This window comes from Grus americana, chromosome 17 (genome assembly GCF_028858705.1).
Source record: "Grus americana isolate bGruAme1 chromosome 17, bGruAme1.mat, whole genome shotgun sequence".
In the NCBI taxonomy this organism is placed as follows: Eukaryota; Metazoa; Chordata; class Aves; order Gruiformes; family Gruidae; genus Grus; species Grus americana.
The window spans coordinates 1,821,146-1,834,808 of NC_072868.1; the positions used below are offsets into that span (position 1 = coordinate 1,821,146).

At 50.7% G+C, this 13,663-nt stretch overlaps 1 protein-coding gene across 1 annotated transcript; it reads right to left on the reverse strand.

The window, feature by feature from the left end:
• Positions 1-1,750: 1,750 nt before the first annotated feature.
• LOC129214274 (microtubule-associated proteins 1A/1B light chain 3A-like) lies at positions 1,751-3,102 on the reverse strand (the record flags this gene model as incomplete). The annotated part of the gene is made up of 2 exons (XM_054845658.1): positions 1,751-2,456; positions 2,987-3,102. Coding segments are annotated over 2 exons (279 nt in total), but the record flags the coding sequence as incomplete, so codon positions are not given.
• Between the last annotated feature and the right edge of the window lie 10,561 nt (positions 3,103-13,663).

Consider the following 13,663-nt stretch of genomic DNA (forward strand, 5'->3'; position numbering starts at 1 on the left):
CATTTCAGCTTAGCTCCTTACAGGTGCAGGACCGGGCGCAACCCTCGCACCCCTGCCGTAAACAGCTCCTTGTGTTCCCACAGCAGCAGTCGATAGGCACCAGAGAGAGGATGTGGGCACAGGGTTGGTTTCTTCTCCGCTGGAGAGTCTCTGAAGTAGAGAGGTCTTTCCTCTGGCTGGGACGTAGGCCAGCAATTAGCCTGTAGCGGGGAGGTTTGAAAAGGCCATCCTGCGTGCGTGAGGAGCTCGCAAGCGCATTGGTCCCTGCTGCTCTCTCCTGCCCCGTTCATACTCTGGACCATCTCTCTTACAGCTTCACCGGCCCTCAGGCTATTTTGACCTGGGCGATCCCTACTGTCACCTAACGAGCACAGAGTACAGCAGCCTCCATGACCCACATACCCCAAACGCAATGACACCATCAAGAGGCTGAAGAGAGGAGGTTACCTGGCCTGGAGTTGACCTAGCACAGGATGCTGAGGTGGGTCATGTGCAAGCAGGCTCCGTCCTGAGGGAAGCCCTTCTCTTCTGCCCTGGTCGCGTGGCCGAAGCAGAGCGCTGGCCTGGGCCCGCGTGAAGCCTCAGCACGTGGGGGCGTGAGCGCTTGTCCAGGCAACAGCGAGCTGCAACCTGGTGTCACCGTTCAGGAAAGGCTTCGGCCACACGTGGCCAAACCAAAGGATGCCCCCAAACTGCCGGGAGCAATTGACACTTCTTGCCCGGGACAGCAGCCGCTGCAGTGTCAAAAGCCATCTTGCCCACCTCCACCCAAGAGCAGAAGGAGCTCCCTGAAGTCGGGGCGCTGCAGCAGAGTGAAAGCAGCTTTGGATGAGGCCCAAACCTGCTCCCAACCTGAGCTGGGACAGGAAGGTGCCAAGCTGCCCAGGAGGGTCAGCAGTGACGCTGCCTCCAACGGGATGCCATACGTCACGGCAGGCAGCGCGTTCACAGCTGCGTCTGAACAACAAAGTGCCACAGATGCCCAGCAGCTTGAAGAGGTGGTTGAGACTGTGGTGCAGCAAGTGCTGGAGGTGGTGAAGGGTCCTTGAGTCGATCTACATCATAGGGAGAGTGTCCCTTGAGATCAGTGGAAGGTTGTGTGCCAGCACCGGAAGAGCAGAGCCTTCCGAGTCTTCTCCTCCAGATGCTGGCAGTAAATTGCAGTGGTGGGCAAAGAGCCTGCAGTGGCCGTGCTGGAGGGCGTGGGGAAGCGTCTGTTATCTAGCACGTGCTCTGCAGTGAGAGCATCAGCCCTTCTTTCGGACAGGGCTGAGGAGTCGAGGGAAGCTCCTGGCTCCATGATACCACGAGAAAGGAGAACCTAATGGCCATCAGCCCCTGCCTTTGGTTGGAAAAGCGTTTTGACTGAGTGCTCAGGGAGATTTCCTGCACTACTCAACGTAACTACTCATACCGAACACACTGTCACAGGTCGGGCAAGGATAACCATGTTTCCCACATCACTATCCAGTGCTCCGTCCTCTAAACTGAGCTCAACTGTCAGCAGAGGAGCAGCACTATATATGGCAAACCTGTATAAATTAAAAATAAATTCCACTGACATCTACTATGCTTTAAAGTGCAATGAAGCCTGATTTATTTACCTACAGAATACAGGAAAGATTACCCCCTCTCCCCATTCCAATCTATCCCTGAAAAAACCAACAACGACCGCAAACAAAAAACCCAATAAAATAAATCTAAAGGATATACATTATCCACAGTCCTATAGAGACGCCTACATCTACTCAGCAGCACCAAGAATCTGATAGGAGTGTAATTAAAATCAATTAAAACTCAGGAGCAATGGTAACGTGTAACATCTGTTTGCTGCTTTTGCAGACCTCCTGCCCTTTATATTAGTGTCTTGGAGGGGAGGCAGCTCTCCCTGTGCGGAAAGGGAAGGCGACAGTGTCCTGTCCTCTCTCCATCACCAGCCGAACTGTTGCGTCAGTAGGCTACAAACACGCGCACACACAGAGCACAGCGAGAGCAGCTGAAGGTTACACGAAGGGGATGGGATAGGAAGCCGAGGCCCCGTGTGTGCATGGGTAGGTATGGATGCACGTGGGTGCGTGTGTGGGGGGAGTGGGCCTAATTACACAGAGGTGAAGGGTTGTGCGAGTCCAACACCCGCCACAAGCCTCTTTGGTGACAGGGTGATAGGGAGGGAGGAGGGGAAAGGGAGTCAGCACAGTCCCCCTCTTGTGAGCCTCTGGTTGTGTTGTCTTCTGAGGCCGGGGGCCTGTGCGCCACAGTTCATCTGTCTCCGCGTGCCACCTCTCAGCAGGCCTCAGTAGCCAAAGGTCTCCTGGGAAGCATAGACCATGTAGAGGAAGCCATCCTCGTCCTTCTCCTGCTCGTAGATCTCCGAGATGGGGGTAGACACACTCACCATGCTGTGCTGGTTCACCAGCAGGAAGAAAGCCTGGGTGGGATTCAGCTGCAAGCGACGCCTGTGGGGAAAGGGCAGGAGGGCCTGGGTGAACCCACCAGCGGTGGGCAGTGAGACAGCAAGTTCTACCTCCCCCCAGCCATCTTGTTCACATGAGGCCAGGCCTGCACAGCTAGGACCTCCTCCCACACGCTCAGGACATGGTGTCCATGAGCCCAGCTGTGCTGCTTGGGGCTCCAAAGCCTCCTGAGTCAGGAATCTGCAAAGCCCCTTTCTCCAAGCGCTGCTGGGAAGGGCAAAGCAGAGGGGCCTCTTCCATCTGAGCTGATGGATAAAAGAAGGGGATTGGAGTCCCCTTCGTTACCTCATGGAGTGTCCCTATGAGGGAGAGGTCACAGTCCCTCAGCAGATGTTAAGAACCTGTTCCCCCTTGCCCCACCATCACACAAGGATGCTGTGGTCATCCTGTCCCCTAGCCACCCTCAGCAGCTGCCTCTGCCTTCTGCCTCATCCTCACCCCACCACTCTCTGTTCAGGGCCTGTGGGTGAGGACAAGGTTCACAGCATGCCAGTTGGGGCCATCCCACTCACCGGATTATTTTGACCAATTCACTCATGTTGACATGGTCTGGGACAAGGAACTTGGTCTTGTCCAGCACTGGCAGCTGTTTCTCCCCTTTATAGCGTTCGATGATGACCTGGGGAGAAAGTCAATGGTAGGGTTAGCCGCAGCTCACGGTGTCCAAGCACTGGCTTTGAGGTCAAACACGAATCAAACTAGCACAAGTGGAAAAGTTGAGGTAAGGCCCCACTTTGCTTCACCCTCACAGGAAAACAAACAAAAGGACATGAGCAGTGACCACCAGGTTGGCTGCAGACAGCTCTTCAGCAGAGAGTCATCTGTCCGCCTGAGCCAGGCAGTGGAGAGCATCCAAGGTAAGTGAACTAAAGCATCAATTGCTCTGGCTGGCTGAGAAACAGTAGGCATTACTGGATCACTACCTCCCCCGACACTCGGGAGATCCGGAAGGGGAGTGAAGTGTATTTTAACATCACTTTCAGACCAAAACCACAGGTTTTGCTGGCTTGAGCTAAGGACTGAGCTCACGGTGCACAGCAAAAGACATTTTCCTTTCCTTTTGTGCCACAACCCTGGGCTGCTGCCATTCAGCATCCCCCTGCTTGCTCAGGAAGAGCTGTGGATATTCCCAGACAAGCAGTTTTTAGGAAGCACTGCGCAGCCACCCAAGGCATTCCTTCAGAAAGGGAGAGTTTGGATTTCACCGGTCCCACTCCTCATGTTAGCACTCGGACACGCTGACTCCAAAACGGATCAGAAAGCCATGGCCACTTCTCCCGTGTGCCACCACGACTGTGTGGTGAGCTCCCAGGGCACTTCAGCACAGTGCCACCATGGGGACAGCCCAACCTGTCCTCAGGGGTCCTGCTTGGGAAAGCTCTCCCCACACCCACATTCTGAAATGGCTAAACAATGATTTCTGTTCAGTTTTCCTGTTATTACAATGGATTAATTTCTTCTGTTAAGGAGTGTCTGCTGACATCTACAATTGCTATTCTAAACCAGCTTGGACACGTACTATTTATATTCTAAGAAACAAGGTGGTAGGCAGTTAAAATAGGCAATGCTATTACTTATAAAGCTCTATACATTCCCATTACGGTGATACTCTGGCTCTCACATCTCTCCAGTACTGCCTTGTTTTCTCCACAAAAAGACACTTGTGTACTAATCTGTTACTCGTCCTCTCCAAGTGAGACTGAACATTATTTTTCACTGTAAGACAAGGAGTTCCCACCAATGATTTTCCCAAGTCTTTTCCAAAAACATACAGGAGACTGCAAATGCCTTTGGACAGTGGAGGGATGGAGGAGCAGCATGAGAGATCAGGATCCCCAGAAGATGGCTCTGTGGAGCCAAGGGGATTAGGTGAACCTCTGGGAACGTTGATTTGCATTTCCCTTAATCATTTGTTGACACACTAGCCTCTATCAGCAGCAGCGAAGTTACTCCTGCTGCCTGTCTACACCAAAACCACAAATCAGACACTCTGGTTGGGATGCTGCGGTATCACCAGTGAGCTGGGAATGTTTGAGGAGTTCCCCAGACTGCAGGACTCATCTCAAGGCCCACCAGGATGGGCCAAGCTATGTTGCAGGCAGTTCCCAGATGAGGGGGGAGTGCGAGGCACCTTGGTAAGAGCTCTGCACCTACATGCCCTCCAAAGAGCCCATCCTGCACAAAGCTCACACAAGCGGAACCCAGGAGCCCAAGGGCTGGACAAGCAGCACACGAAGGCCCCAATGAGTCCAACAACGTATTCTCACATTGGCCACGTCTCCTCTTCGTACTAAGCAAGAGTGCCAGAGAAAAAGACCAGGGAAGGCCAGGTATTGCTCCTTTGGCCCCTTTTGCAAGATGGAGACCTCATGAAAGAACAAATTTCTGCAACGGACTAAATCCTGCACCAGGATGCCCCTTACCAACCCGCTCACATCCCTTCCTCCCTCTGGCAGGAGGGCAGAGGAAGGACAAAGGCAAGCAGAATCATCCCACGGAACCTGAGTCTTTCTTGGACAGATGAGTATTTTGGCTATAGGGAGATGAACAGTCTCAAGGGGCTGGACACTCACAGCAGCCACATACAGGCATGCTGCTCCAGCCACTGGGAAACACACAGAGAACAGTGGGACGTCGAGTTTTTAACAGTAGTTTGCACAAAGGGGCAGCTACACAGCAACTGTTTGTGCACAGCAACTGCTTGTGCATATACATTTACATGCAGAGAGGCCCCTGTACACCTGGGCTATGCCTCATTTCTCACCTCTAGCAGGAACAGAGGTAGACGTCTCTAATTACCAGCCAGTTCCACCCCACAAAGAAAAGCCTTTCAATTAGAATCATAGAACCATAGAACGGTTTCGGTGGGAAGGGACCTCAAAGCCCATCTAGTTCCGCCCCCCTGCCGTGGGCAGGGACACCCTCCACTAGCCCAGGTTGCCCAAAGCCCCATCCAACCTGGCCTCGAACACTGCCAGGGAGCCGGGGGCAGCCACAGCTTCTCTGGGCAACCTGTGCCAGGGCCTCACCACCCTCACAGGGAAGGATTTCTTCCTAACATCTCATTCCCCACCAGCCCCTCCTTGTTGGTGTGAACAAGGTCCAGCATGGCACCTCTCCTCCTTGGCTCCTCTATCGCTTGGAGAAGGAAGTCATCATCAACACATTCCAGGAACCTCCTGGATTGCTTGTGCCCTGCTGTGTTGCCCCTCCAACAGGTATCGGGGTGGCTGAAGTCCCCCATAAGGACCAGGGCTTGGGAACATGAGGCTGCTCCTATCTGTCTAGAGAGGGCCTCATCTGCTCGGTCTTCCCGGTCAAGTGGGAGTGGTGGGAGCAAGCCCCTCTCTAATGGGAACTGTGTGCCTGTGCATGCTGTGCCACAGGCTTGGTTGGCCTTTGACGGTCTCCCATGCAGCATCCCCTGGGGAAGGGAGGCCTTCAGTCCCACAAGGAGACAAGCCAAAGAGTTGACGGTGAAGGGGAAATTCAAACTGTAACTGCTCAGCAGCGGTCATCTGTGGCACGAGGGGAAGGCAGCCCCACTGGCAGCAGGGCTTAAACTTGAACAGGCTTACGGAAATAAAGGTCAGGCTGGCGGCAGGGGGGCGCACACCCTCTGACGTGGTTTAGCCCCAGCCGGCAGCTGAGTACCACGCGGCCGCTCGCTTGCCCCTCTGCCGGTGGGATGGGGAGGAGAATGGGAAAAACAAAGGCAACGCCTTGTGGGTTGGGATAAGGACAGTTACTGGGATGGCAAGGGAGAGGGAAACACCAATAACGGTATTGATAACAGATATTCACAATGGGTGACAACAGAAAGCAATTTACCGATCCGATGACCGACCCACCAGACGCTCAGACCACCGTACCGGAGTCACGCCGAACCCGCCCCTCCCCAACCAGCCCCCTTTTACAGTGAGCATGATGGCACATGGTATGGAATAGCTCCCTGCCCAGCTTGGCTTACCTGTCCTGGCTCCTTGTGAAAATTAACTCTATCCTAGCCAGAACCAGGACATTATCCACCCCTTATTCTCTACCATCTACGTCATGCCCAGATTATTCACAGTTATCATTCCCTTAGTCTATGAGCCATCGCTCTACAATGTCCGTCGAGTTCATTTAGTCCATGGCTTTGGGCTCCATCTGTCATTACAGTCTCTCAGGGCAGGAGCAATGGTGCGTGCCGCTGGATTGTTACACGCTGCATCCGGCGTTTCACGGCTGGTGGATCTGGCGTGGTCCATGCTCACAGTCTGTGCGTCGAAGATGTGACTTTCGATGAAGTTCCTGGGCACCAGTTGCTGAAGTCCGTTCTAGTTCCATCATCGCGGCACTTTGCTCGGTTTCAAAGTCCATCCTTCATTAGTTTTGGGTGATTCTCCTGGTGATACCATTGACACAGCATATAGCAATTAACATCATGCAATTTAATTTATTGGCTATTCCCACCCAAAATCAAATCCCCTTGAGGTAAACATCAGACCTCCCCATCCTTTCTCATCACCCACCAAGTGCACCCTGGTCCCTGAGCAAAAGCAATCCCGCAGATGGGCTTGCCTTTGCCTGAAGCAGGGATAACCCAAACCGTCTTCCCCAACATATTTCTCATGTGCACTACGGGAACTTTACCCCCTTCTAGTGGGCGTGGAAGTTTTGATTGGGCAGGGCCAGCTCAATTGGCAGATCCCCTCGTGTTAACTAACCAGGTGGCCTTTCCTAAATGTGTGTCCCAGTGTTTGAGGGTCCCACTGCCCATTGCTCTCAGGGTAGTCTTTAGCAGTCCATTGTACCTTTTGATTTTCCCAGCGGCTGGTGCATGATAGGGGATGTGATACACCCACTCCATGACATGCTCTTTGGCCCAGGTGTCTTTGAGGTTGTTCTGGAAATGAGTCCCGTTGTCTGACTCAATTCTCTCTGGGGTGCCATGTTGCCAGATCCAGGCGGCGGCACCCGGCTGGCCTCCGCCAGTGCTGACACCAAACCAGACCCAAACAGGGTTGGATACACAAACACAATGCACGCACAGATGATCAAAAGGCTTTCGTTACCTCGATGTCCCAGCGGGGTTTCCCCAGTAGTTTCCCACGCGAGGTAAGCAGCAAGCGGGGAGATCCCTGGCACTGCGGAGTGACGGCCCGTGGCGAGGAACGGCGGGCGTGAGTTTATGAGGTTTCTATGTGAGAATGCGCCTGAGCAATAAATCTGTGTGATGTGTTGGCTAACGGACAGCCTTGCAAGCGGACACGCAAAGAGGTCATGGTCAGCTACAGAGAAGGTGCATGACAGAGGAATCTAGCCAGGGACAACACAAGTAACAACGCGCTACAATGTGGAATAGAAATCCCTGCTGCCTTAACAAAGCGTAAAGGGATTTATTAGAAGGAGTCTGGGAAAGAGCTGTACTGACCTCCATCGCCTATCTCCTCGCCGTTCTTCCGCACGTAACCGTACACATGTCGCCACAAGACTTGCTTTTCAAGACCCAGAATAGCGTTCCGGGCAGTGGCATGGGGCACAGGATATGTTTCCAGCCATCCAGTGGTTGCTTCCACCATTGTAAGAACATAACGCTTGCCTTGGCGGGTTTGTGGGAGCGTGATGTAGTCGATTTGCCAGGCTTCCCCATGTTTATATTTCAACCATCGTCCTCCATACCGCAGAGGCTTTACCCGCTTGGCTTGCTTGATTGCAGCGCATGTTTCACATTGATGGATGACCCATGAGATGGCGTCCATGCTCAAGTCCACCCCTCGATCACGGGCCCATCTATACGTCGCACCTCTTCCTTGGTGGCCTGAGGTGTCCTGGGCCCACTGAGCTATAAATAAGTCACCCTTACATTGCCAGTCCAAATCCACCTGAGCCACTTCAACCTTGGCAGCCTGATCCGTTACCACTCAAACGGCAATAAAACCTTTCCAAACAGCAATGCAGTTTAGAAAGCCAACGTTGGTTTATTCAGCGCTGGGGTGCATGGGGGATCTCTCCTCCTACCATGCCCACCTAGCCTACAAACATACACATATTCATATTCTCAAAACACACATAGTTACAATTGCATCACGTAGTTACACAGTTACTTCATTCTGATGGGTGTAAAACTTTCTCGCTTTGCTTTTAAAGCTACAGACTTAAAGAAATCCAGAGAGCATGCCCAGTGAGGGGTGGTCGTACCTTGGAGGTGGGTAGCTTTTAGAATGGAGGTGTGTTTTGGTATTGTAATTAGATTATAATGAACAAAGTTCACTCACAGGACATGCTTTTGACAGAAAATGAAATATTACTTGGCTCACGTACCAACTCCACAATTTATCAGCTCCGTGGCACCACCAAGCTCTCAGGTTCTCATTTGTAAAACGGTTTTATTAGTTACCTGTTAGGTTGGGGCTGTACAGGGACCATAGCAGCAAGACTGGTTACTAGCACCACAGTCATTCGACCATTGCCTTACTATTGCTAATAATCTCATCACCTTGTTTACAGAGACCATACACAACCTATCCCATCACCATAGTTTAAAAAAAAGTTAAACGCATCGGTTACAGGATTGGACCCCTATTCATGAGGAAGCCCTAAAAAAAAGGCCCCATCCCTGGAAGTGTTTTAAGATTCTAGGACCAGGTTGGATCAGGCTTTGGGCAACGTGGTCTAGTGGAGGGTGTCCCTGCCCGCAGCAGGGGGGTTGGAACTAGATGATCTTTAAGGTCCCTTCCAACCCAAACCCTTCTATGAGTCTATGATTCTAAATTACTAGTGTTTGAAGCAGGACCATATCAAGCTTTGGGTCCAATACACCCGACGGATCCGCTCCAAATTGAATGGGGTTTTGCAATTCATGGGGCGTCTATACACATATGGCAGCGAAGACCGGAGGGTCCGCCCTGCCCCGCCCCATTGGGTTTTACTCACGCAGCTTTAAAGATGCAGAAAAGCGATACTCGGTCTGGGAAAAGGGTCTTTTTGTGGTCAGTCAAGCCCTGCTGGAGGCTGAAAGAATTATACGGCAACAATCCATAATCCTGCGAGGGCCCTCTAAGGTCCTGAAGCCCGTACCGGCAGGCACCCCACCCCCTGTGGGAGGTGCACCACGGGAAACGGCCAGGAGGTGGTATGCCCAGCTAGAGCATTACGGTCACACTTATCAAGCGGAGGAGGGAGCACCCAAGATGCTCCAAATACAGGAAAAATCATCCACTCCCTCAGATGAGGAAACCCCTTCTTCCTACATAAAGGAAGCCCCCTCATTTGAATCCCACCTGAAAAATGTCTGGTTTACTGACGCCTCTTCGAGGAGGTGTCACCGAAACCCGGGAATAAACCTCCTAACACCAATGCAGTGTTAAAAGGCAGGCATTCTTTATTGCAGCCCTGGATGCACGGGGGATAGCTCCACCCAACGTGCATGCCAGGTGATCACCAACACACAGGTTATGTAGGATCAAAATATACATAGTCAGCGTTTTTCTCAGAAAAGGCAATCCTATGATAATCATTTCTTGGAATTAATTTACATAGTCTCCTCCCCGTCACGCATGCTCAGTGATCTGAGTCGGTGGTCCTCAAGGGGTCTCTGGTGGTCGTTGGTGGTTGCGCACCCGTGTCTGCTGGATAACCCTCTTCTTGCGGGCATGCGCAGTACCATTGTTGTGGATGCACCTGTCCGTAGCAACTTACTTAAGAGTCACAGCTCCGAACCTCTTGTTCGGTTTGGGAGGGACTGTACATGGAACATAACAGCATTGTACCTGGCCACGGTCAGTTAGCTTCATTACCTATTACCTTGGTTACAAACTAATTATCTCAACCTGATTCTATAGTTTCTGTTTCACGGCCCCTATCCCACGGTTACAGAGGGAGGGGAAAATATGGAAATACCCAGCAGTTGCTCTACATGTTGATTCTGGGGAGCAAATCGTAACAGGAGGAGAAGGGAGCACTCAGGAGGGAGAAGTGATAGCAGTTTGGAGTGTGGTCATGAGAGAGACAGACAGTATTGAACCCGTACACATCTACACTGACTCTTATGCCGTATTCAAGGGATGCACCGAGTGGCTCTCCTTTTGGGAACCAAACCAGTGGGAAGTAAACCGGGTGCCCATATGGCAAAGGGAAAAGTGGGAGGAGATATTAAAGGTGGCCAAACAAAAGCCCATATTGGTGGGGTGGGTAGCCGCCCACCAAGGGGGAGATCACCCAGCGCACATTCTGAACAATCAGGTAGACTCACTCACCCACCTGGCTACGCTGGCGGAAGAGAGAGAAGAGGAGAAATGGGAACGCTTATTGGAGTGGCTACACGTGAAACATGGTCACTCGGGAGTCAAAGATCCTCTTAAGGAGGCTGGGAGCAGAGGATGGCCTGTTACCCGAAAACTCTGTAGCACGGTAATTTCTGCCTGCGGCCTGTGCCCTACCAGACTGGAAAAGCACCCCTTACAAGATCCTCCACCCCATCGGAGGGACGGGAAAGGACTATGGGAAACCTGGCAGGTCGATTCCATAGGGCCTTTCAAGAAATCGGAAGGGAAACAGTATGTGCTTGTTGGGGTGGAAGTAATATCAGGACTTGTTCAGGCCGAAGCAGTAGCACGGGCGACTGGGGAAAATACAATAAAAGGCTTAAAGTTGTGGTTTAGCTTTTTACCTAAACCTAAATCGATTCAATCAGACAACAGCAGCCACTTTACTGCCGGGGTGGTCCAGGGGCGGACCAAAACTGAGGGAATACAGTGGACATGCCATACCCCCTACTATCCCCAAACTAACGGGACAGTAGAAAGGACCAAGGGACTCCTAAAACGCGTCCTGAGGCGCCTCACGACCCTGGATGGTCCACAAGACTCCCAGATGCCATTGCCAGAGTAAATGGTCGATGCGGGATAAATGGATGCCCTAAACTTACTGCTTTCTGTCCAACATCCCCCTCCTTGCTCCCTGGAAAGAGGGAGAAAAAGGGCCCTGTAAAACCCTTACACTATCCAGGACAACCTGTTCTGGTGGACCTCCCAACAGTGGGGGAGGTGCCGCTGACCCTTAAAACTCCTCTGAACCTCTACCTATTCATGGGTAGCTGCTGATGCCCATGGAAAGGAACACAAGATTATTACCAGATGGATTGTCCCATCCTTTCAACCACCAATTTGGAAGAATCGGGATCTTTTCCTTTGTTCTTTCTTACAGGTGTAACTACTGGAAACATCCTCCACCTCAGAAAGCTGAAGACGGTGCTATTTTTGAGAATTTGTACTCGTAATCTGTGTGATACAGAGAGGTACGTAGCCAAACCATGACTGTCAATTCTGCTCAACACCGGCAGTCGTGGGTCTGGTCCTATGTTCTTTGTCTCTCCCTATGTGTTCTAGGAATCACAAGCCAAAATACCCCAAATCTGGCTTGGGAATTAGTTCAAGGTTTTGTTAGAATGTGGGGTTACCAAAATAAAGGTCTGTGTCTTACTTTACCTAGATCAGCCGAAGAAGGTTTAAGGTTTGTGTACGTCACCTGTAAACCTGTCGTTTATCTTTAATATGACTAATGCCACATCTGTAACATTCCTGTCACCCAGCTGGACCGTCAAGAATAACTGGGTGTATTTTCGACAACAGCCAATGATAAGGTCTGATCTATATGATGTTTGGAGTAAACCTCCAAAACAAGCCAAAAAGGCAAAGCTATATTCAACAGTGGTGTGTAAAGCTACTAGACCATCATTTAATATCTCTATTCCTTCTCCGATAGATGGATCAAACTCCTTATTTGCTAGCGCCAAAGGGAACATACCTGCTGGAAATGTCACTTTCAAAAAATTCACCAAGAAAACCTCCTGTTACGATTATCCATGGGATCCTCTGTTTGATCCATCGGCAAAACCTGATTTCTATGCAACAAACTGTTCTACGCGATGGGACCCAGTATGGTGTATCCTACTCCCGAACAAGACTCATACAACCTCTCGAGATAGAAATAATTTGATGTGGGCTTGGTCAGGGAACAAAGTGGGAGAAGTTTTTATAGAGCCCAAATTTGATCCACCTATCAGGGAAGTTGAAAACCCCCTTTTTAATTGTTCTAAGACAATCACTTGTGATTCAGGACCAGGAGATCCTCCTGAAACTTGGTTCACTGATACTCTCAGAACTCTGATTCGAGATATGTGCACATGCTGGGGATATCCTTCAAAGGGATGGCGCAATAGCGACAAAACGTGTAACATCACTCTTCCCAGAAGTCGCAATTTTTTTTAAACAAGAACAGTGTGGAGTATCCTTTACTCATTATCCCCTACAAGGGACCCCCTTAAATACCAAACCTATTCTACATGCTGTAAATTATGTGGATCAATATACCTGTAAAACTAGCATATATCCAGCCCCGTTGGGATCCGCATGGGGATGCTCCAATGGAAAATTTTACTCTTACTTAGCACCGGAATATCATGCTGGCCTGAGGTGTGGATTAGCTATCCCTTCTTTGTGTTCATCTCGTGTTTTTAATTTTATAGTACCTTCCCGGCAATCGCGTAGAGAAGCGGGAAGTAATCCAAAGGCTCGTCCCGATTGGGCGATTAATGGAGTCCAAACTCCCAATTACTATACTGCTGGACAACTAACTGCGTTAATGGTTGAGAATAGTTTGACCCCTTATGTAACCTTAAAACGGCACCAATTTGTCCTAGAAAATATTACCTGGCAGGTACATCTTTTAAGTAACTGGACACGATATGCTTTTGGGGACTTAAACTTACAGGTCCAACAGGTATCAAAGATGACCCTTCAGAATCGTCGAGCCCTGGATATGATATTGCTTAAAGAACAAGGAGCTTGTGCGGTGTTAAATCTCACCAACGGAGAATGCTGCATCACCACACACAACGCTACTACCTCAACAGAGGAGGCTCGAACAAAAATGAAGGAGATAACAGACCAGACGGCGGAACTTTTTCAATCCATACGACCAAAAGACTGGTTTGATGGCGAGACCCCGAACTCTTGGTTACAATCCATCCTACGATCCAGGGGACTCACGGGAAGGGGGGCATGGTTAATGAAAATAGGACTAACATTAGTTGTCGGTTTCATATTTTTAACGATTGGCAGAGCTATTGTTCGCTGTATGATTACTCGTGCCACCTCTTCCTTTTCTTCTCTCCTCTCCCCCTCTGTTCGCTATGTGAGAATCAC